The sequence below is a fragment of the Sprattus sprattus genome, assembly GCF_963457725.1.
Source record: "Sprattus sprattus genome assembly, chromosome: 10".
Classification (NCBI taxonomy): Eukaryota; Metazoa; Chordata; class Actinopteri; order Clupeiformes; family Clupeidae; genus Sprattus; species Sprattus sprattus.
Genome location: NC_137908.1, coordinates 1,342,199 through 1,349,698, shown reverse-complemented (window position 1 = coordinate 1,349,698; position 7,500 = coordinate 1,342,199). Strand labels below are relative to the sequence as shown.

Sequence of the window (7,500 nt, the reverse complement as noted above, 5' to 3'; positions counted from 1 at the left end):
TTGCCCTGAATATTCAACAGTGCGATCTCTGGTTATGTAGGAATGGCAGTTGAGAAGGGTAGCTGAGGACACTTACCCGCGAAACTAGGTTCGACCGTGAAAGCCGGTCATATCCAGAGTGACAGCGTCCGAGTCTGCAAGCCAGCGACGTTACGTTAGTCCTCCATTTATGTGACTTCCAACAAACGTATCCCTCCAGCTTGGATCACACATCTGTAATTTAGCTTTTATTTCGTGTGACACTGCAGCTATGGATCTCAGTGTAATATTGTACTGTTGCGTCCTGCAGTTGCCCTAACCAGGATGTTGGTTTCCCATTAAAATGGCTTGAAAAATACGCCCCTTTTGAAAAAAAAAAAAAACGAACTCGCCTTGTAGCTTACAGTTACCGCGTACAGAACGCGCATAGCTCTGTGATTGGTTTAAACGGGGTGTCCAGAGACAAGCGATTATTTTAGACTCGCTTGTGATTGGCTGGTGAATGAGAAAGCAATACAGGAATCTCTTCTTTATTTGCGCGCCCTTGTATTTGCAATTCAGCGATAAGAGAGCGCGGCTCTTTATGCTTCGCTCTCCCGTCTCATCTGAAACACCTCAGCCTTCAACACACACACACACACACACACACGCGCACAGCCTTCAACATACACACGCCATCCTCCGCAATACTACCGTTCACTTATTTGCAAATGCACAGAGATGACCCTCCTAAATCATTCAAACTCAATTGCAGGCTTTATCAAGGTTTATTCTCCTGCAATTACAGAAATGTCAGAAGCTTATTGAGTCAAGCCCCCAGAGATCATAATAATAATTTGAGTTTTAATGATACTGTTTTTTATTGCTAATTTATTATATGATGGCATTAAGTCAAAATACAATACCAGCTGACAATTCAAATTGTCCTCCTAAAATACAGAATACTCTAGTTAGAGCACAGTTCAAGAATAGCTTTATATTAATCTTTGACAGTATGCCCATCTTCCATCATTGGGCGTGTGTGTGTGGGGGTGTGTATGCTCTGGCCCCTGGGTGACTCCCATGGGGACAACCATTGGCTGTGTGAGCAGTGACCAGCACTGCCCACTCAGTTTCTTCAGAGAGGACTCCGCTGCCACACACTCACCCCAGCCAGACCAGACCAGACCAGACCAGTGCCACTTCGCACCAGCGCCACATCGGACCAGCGCCACATCGGACCAGTGCCACTTCGGACCAGTGCCACTTCGCACCAGTGCCACTTTAGACTGGTGCCACCTCAGACCAGTGCCACCTCAGACCAGCGCCACAGACCGCAAGGCAGCAGGTACCATCCCATCTGGTCAGTTATGAATTAATGGCATGGACTAATCTTTAGTCTTTTTTTATATATATTTATTAATGTTTCTGATCGATTTTCTTTTATTAGTTATCTGTATTGGGTTTTTGTGGAATGATCTCATTATTAACTATCTTTACTGTGTATATATAGAGTGATCTTAAGTGTTTATTACCTATCTTTACTGTGTTTATGAAGAGTGATCTTTAGTGTTTATTAACCATCTTTACTGTGTTTATGAAGAGTGATCTTTAGAGTTTATTAACTATCTTTACTGTGTTTATAAAGAGTGATCTTTAGAGTTTATTAACTATCTTTACTGTGTTTATAAAGAGTGATCTTTAGAGTTTATTAACTATCTTTACTGTGTTTATAAAGAGTGATCTTTAGTGTTTATTAACTATCTTTACTGTGTTCATATAGAGTGATCTTTAGAGTTTATTAACAATCTATTGTTTTTGTATAGAATTATCTCATGTATCTATGAATGCTTTTGCTCATTTGTCTTAAATTAGCTAACTTTATAGTTTTATGTATATATACAGTATATATTTTTGCTGGGCAGTCTCACCTGAGTCGTCCATATTGTGTTTCTGTATATTGGAAGGAACATCAAGAGTGTATTAGTCCTCAACTGAGTGGCTGAGGACATTATGACCTTATGAACATGATGACAAATGTTCTTATTGTGTCTGCATTTCAGTGTTATATTATCTCTATAGTAGTCTTTATTGTCTTGATGCATATTATTGTGTCTTAGTATTAGCATGGGGAACATTGATGAAGAATTTCTCTTTATTTGAGCTCAGCGATTTACATCGAACAGGACTAAAGTTCCTCCTTGAACAGACTGAAGTTCCTTTTTGAACGAGACTAAAGTTCCTTTTTGACTAAAGTTCCTCATTGAACACTAAAGTTCCTCATTGAACACTAAAGTTCCCTATTGAACACTAAAGTTCCCTATTGAACACTAAAGTTCCCTATTGAACACTAAAGTTCCTCATTGACTTAAGTTCCTCATTGAACACTAAAGTTCCTCATTGAACACTAAAGTTCCTCAATGAACAGGACTGAAGTTCCTCATTGACTTAAGTTCCTCATTGAACACTAAAGTTCCTCATTGAACACTAAAGTTCCTCAATGAACAGGACTGAAGTTCCTCATTGACTTAAGTTCCTCAATGAACAGGACTTAAGTTCCTCAGGACTGCAGTTCCTCTTTGAACAGGACTAAAGTTCTTCATTAAACAGTATATAGAGCGAGAGTGTGTGTCTATACAGCCGCGGAAAAAAATAAGAGACCACTTCAAAATTATCAGTTTCTCTGGTTTTACTATTTATTGTATGTGTTAAAGTAAAATGTACATTTCTGTTTTGTTCTATAACCTACTGGCAACATTCCTTCCAAATTTCAAATAAAAATATTGTCATTTAGATCATTTATTTGCAGAAAAATGACAATTGGTCAAAATAGCAAAAAAGATGCAGTGTCTTCAGATCTCGAATAATGCAAAGAAAACAAGCTCATATTCATTTTTAAACTACACAATACTAATGCTTTAACTTAGGAAGAGTTCAGAAATCAATATTTGGTGGAATAACCTTGATTTAAAATCACAACTTTCATGTGTCTTGGCATGCTCTCCACCAGTCTTTCACATTGCCGTCGGGTGACTTTATGCTACTCCTGGCGCAAGAATTCAAGCAGCTCGGCTTCTTTTCATGGCTTGTGACCATCCATCTTCCTCTTGATCACATTTCAGAGTTTTTTTTAATGGGATTCAGGTCTCGAAATTGGGCTGGCAATGACAGGGTCCTGATCTGGTGGTACTCCATCCACACCTTTACTGGCCTGGCTGTGTGGCATGGAGCATTGCCCTGCTGGAAAAAACACTTCTCAGAGTTGGGGAACATTGTCAGAGCAAAAGGAAGCAAGTTTTTCTTCCGGGACAACGTTGTACTTTGCCTGGCTGAGGTTTGTAAAAGACCATAAGAATTGAACCAAAGCTGACTGGAGGTCCCTAAGTTCGTCTTCTCTGATGAGTCCAATTTCACAGTAGGTGCAAGACTCTGTGGCTTGTAGGCCTCTCCAGGTCTCAGTCTAACCATCAGACGACCATGTGTTGGGCAAAGCTGAAAATTGGACTCATCAGAGAAGACGAACTAGAAGACCCTCCAGTCCGCTTTGGTTCAATCCTTATGGTCTTTTACAAACCTCAGCCAGGCAAAGTACAACGTTGTCCCGGAAGAAAAACTTGCTTGAAGGAATGTTGCCAGTAGGTTATAGAACAAAACAGAAATGTACATTTTACTTTAACACATACCAATAAATAGAAAACCAGAGAAACTGATAATTTTGAAGTGGTCTCTTAATTTTTTCCGCGGCTGTATATAAAGTAAGTGTGTGTGTCTTTATATTGTACCAGTTTGTAAAAGCGGCCCTTGTTTTTCAGGTAAAGAAGAACAGCCATGAGGGCAGTCCTACTCTTCATCTCACACGCGTCTCTGCTTCTCCTGTTGTCAGACATCAGTATGGCAGGTACACACACACACACACACACACACACACACACACACACACACACACATCAGTATGGCAGGTACACACACTTCACTTCACACACACACACACACACACACCAGCATGGCAGGTACACACACTTCACTTCACACACACACACACACACACCAGCATGGCAGGTACACGCACTTCACTTCACACACACACACACACACACACCAGCATGGCAGGTAAGCAGTTAAAAAAGGTGTGTGTCTGTGTTGAACTTCTCTTGAACTTCTCTTGAACTTTAAGTCGCTTCTGGCTCAGACGATCGGCTGTTTTGAGTACTATAATTACAGACAGCAGTTTAAGTCTCTGAGTTGATGCTGTTTGGGATACGGATGCAGAACATGCGGGCACTGTTGTGCCATGTGTAAGCGGCCAGTAGACAGTGTGCCAGTAGACAGTGTGCCAGTGGTTGGTGTGCCAGTCTGTGGTATGCCAGTCTGTGTGTGTGTGTGTGTGTGTGTGTGTGTGTGTGTGTCTGTGTGTCTGTGTGTGTGTGTGTGTGTGTGTGTGTGTGTGTGTGTGTGTGTGTGTGTGTCTGTGTGTGTGTGTGTGTGTGTGTGTGTGTGTCTGTGCCAGTGGTTGGTGTGCCAGTCTGTGGTATGCCAGTCTGTGTGTGTGTGTGTGTGTGTGTGTGTGTGTGTGTGTCTGTGTGTCTGTGTGTCTGTGTGTGTGTGTGTGTGTGTGTGTGTGTGTGTGTGTGTGTGTCTGTGTGTGTGTGTGTGTGTGTGTGTGTGTGTGTGTGTGTGTGTGTGTGTGTCTGTGCCAGTGGTTGGTGTGCCAGTCTGTGGTGTGGCAGTCTTTAGCGCGGCGCGTCCACACTCGTCCCAGTGCCAGGCCGGCTCTCTTTGGTCTTCTCCGCTGGACAGCGCCTCCTCTCGCGGGGCCTGACGTGTCATCAATGGGAGACTGACGTGTCATCAATGGGAGACTCTCAGCTGGGCACGGCATCAAAGCTGTGCCCTGCATCCTGTTTTGGCCGTGGTGCCCCCTCTACGGCTGATCCAGGGCACACACACACACACACACACACACACACACACACACACACACACACACACACAGTCAGGGTTATAAATCAATTCAGCCGCTGAAACAAGCAGCCAGTGTTCCCCAGACTGTCCGCGGCCGCCAAGACGTGACAGGGTGTTTGAGGAGCGGCAGCGCCTGTCATCTTTCATAAAAGGAGGAGGCGCTGGTGTCAGTGTGGCCCCCGCCGCCCCCCGAGGCCCCTGAGGGCCGGAGCTCAATCTGGCTTTTGATGCTCTCTGGCGGCCCCTGTGTGTGCTTGCGTGTGAGTGTGTGTGTGTGTGTGTGTGTGTCTGTGTGTGTGTGTGTGTGTGTGTGTGTGTGTGCTTGTGTGTGTGTGTGTAGCTGCGTGGGGCAGCGCAAATAAACCCTGTTCCTAAGGAGGACTTCTCAAGGGAGCGGGGGACGCTGCCAAGAGGCGCCTGGGGGCCGGAAAAGTCTTCAGCGGCTAAGAGGGCATCTGAGGGCCCCCCCGCCTCTCCACCTCCGGGGCCCCCGTCTCCTCACCTCCGGCTATCTGACGGAGGAGTGTGTGTGTGTGTGTGTGTGTGATGGAGGATGAGGGCAGCGAGGGTCAGCTGGAATGGACGCTGGAGCTCGGAGGAGTCTCGGCTAAATCGGGAAGCGAAGGGAACATCCCAGCAGGACAGAGGCTCAGTCACAGGGAGATACACACACTCCGTGCCAAGAGTCTCTTCACACACACAAACACACGGGTGCGTGCGCACACACACATATAGTACACACATACACACACATACATACACGCACATACACACACACACACATACACGTACTCACACACATTCACATATATACACAAATGCACATACACACATACACACACACACACACACACACACACACACACACACACACACACACACAGGCTAAAACCCCTCAGAAGGTCTTCAGTGGTGCTTCAATAGGATCGTTGGCAGCATCCTGACTTAAGTAACTGCTGGAAATGTCCAACAACTCCCTTCAGAGTGTCTTTGGCCGCCTCTGAAAGGCATCGTGTGTGTGTGTGTGTGTGTGTGTGTGTGTGTGTGTGTGTGTGTGTGTGTGTGTGTGCGCGCCAAGTCTTTTCCTGGAAATCTTTCTTCTGAAAAGCATTTTGAATTGTTCTTGTATAAAGAGAGAAATCCCACCATTCTTAAGTAATGTTGCCAAAACAGGACCTCAGTGTATATTTAACCGTGTGTGTGTGTGTGTGTGTGTGTGTGTGTGTGTGTGTGTGTGTGTCTATAGTGTACACTTGACCTCAGTGTCTATTTAACCGTCCCACAGTGGAACACACATTTATTCATTTAAATCGGATTTCAGTGAATCTCAATAATGATCTCTGTTTCATTCGTCACTATGTGTGAGTGTGTGTGTGTGTGTGTGTGTGTGTGTTCCACATGTTTGTGTGTGTGTGTCTATAGTGCATCTCTGCTGATCTCTGTTTCCTTTTTTCACTATATGTTTTACTCTGGGTGAGTGTGTTAGTGTGTGTGTTCTACATGTGTGTTAGTGTGTGTGTTCTACATGTGTGTGAGTGTGGGTGTGTGTTCTACATGTGTGTGAGTGTGTGTGTGTGTGTGTTCTACATGTGTGTGAGTGTGTGTGTGTGTGTGTTCTACATGTGTGAGTGTGGGTGTGTGTTCTACATGTGTGTGAGTGTGTGTGTGTGTTCTACATGTGTGTGAGTGTGTTAGTGTGTGTGTTCTACACAGGGCCGGAGTGGGGCCACTTTTCAGCCCGGGAATTTCAGGCCCATGACCGGCCCACTTTTTCCATGGTAGCGGAAATTGGATAAATGAAGCAACAGTTCAGCTCTTACTATTCTGATTTTTCTTTTTATTAATACCATGGTTCAACAAATAATGTAAAGGTTAAATAATAATCCACTTAAACTGAGAAGTCAACAAAAAAAAGCCACTTTATCTATAACTGTGTCACTGCTTCTAGACATGAGGATTTCCTTTTCTGTGCACATTAACATAATCCTCCAAGTTCTCCTGACTCAATGAGCTTCGAAGCCTATTCTTCACAAATGTTAGGGTTTGGAAAGCTTCTCTCACATGCAACCTGTGTGATGGACAAAGTCAACCCAATCTTATATGCTTACCTAATGACATGATAAGCATCTGTGAGGAGGTTGTACAGTGAGAGTATTAAATGGGCACAAATGGCACAGTTTTTGCAGGAGGAACAGGTCCTGCTTTCAAGCTCCATCTCTGGTTCTTCCATATATGGTAGTCCGCCACTATCCTCCTGACCTTCCTGTGCCATCTCACTAGCCTACATGCCCTGACAGTACAACCTTCAAAAGAGGACTTTTTCAGTCTCTCCCACTGGTATGCCAGGCTAGACAGCTCAGTTTGTAATGTGCTAACAGTAACTCTGTAATCAAACGTAAGCAGACATTTGCTGATTTCCTGGAGTGCTGAGTTAGGGAGCCCATCTATCTTTATTTCAGGAATGTTTTTAGGGTCAAGACAAGCCAAATCTAAGGCAAGTTTTGCATTTGCTGAAAACCTCCTATCCATGCTACCTGCCACAGTGTCCAGAATAACATTAGGACATTCACTTCAAAAGCA

The 7,500-nt window shown here is 44.3% G+C and overlaps 2 protein-coding genes across 2 annotated transcripts in view; one reads left to right on the top strand and one right to left on the bottom strand.

Annotated features, from left to right (window-relative positions):
• Positions 1-284, bottom strand: part of brpf3a (bromodomain and PHD finger containing, 3a) — a 14,018-nt gene extending 13,734 nt beyond the window's left edge. The window contains exon 1 of the mRNA XM_080846795.1: positions 77-284. The gene's annotated coding sequence lies outside the window, so the exon portion shown is untranslated. The remainder of the gene's footprint in view (positions 1-76) is intronic.
• A 3,502-nt stretch (positions 285-3,786) lies between these two features.
• The window catches only part of grik6 (glutamate receptor, ionotropic, kainate 6), a gene marked incomplete at both ends in the record, with an annotated part of 13,765 nt that continues 10,051 nt past the window's right edge, over positions 3,787-7,500 (top strand). Inside the window, one exon of the mRNA XM_080846786.1 lies at positions 3,787-3,856. Coding sequence (XP_080702912.1) covers positions 3,787-3,856 — 70 coding nt within the window. The remainder of the gene's footprint in view (positions 3,857-7,500) is intronic.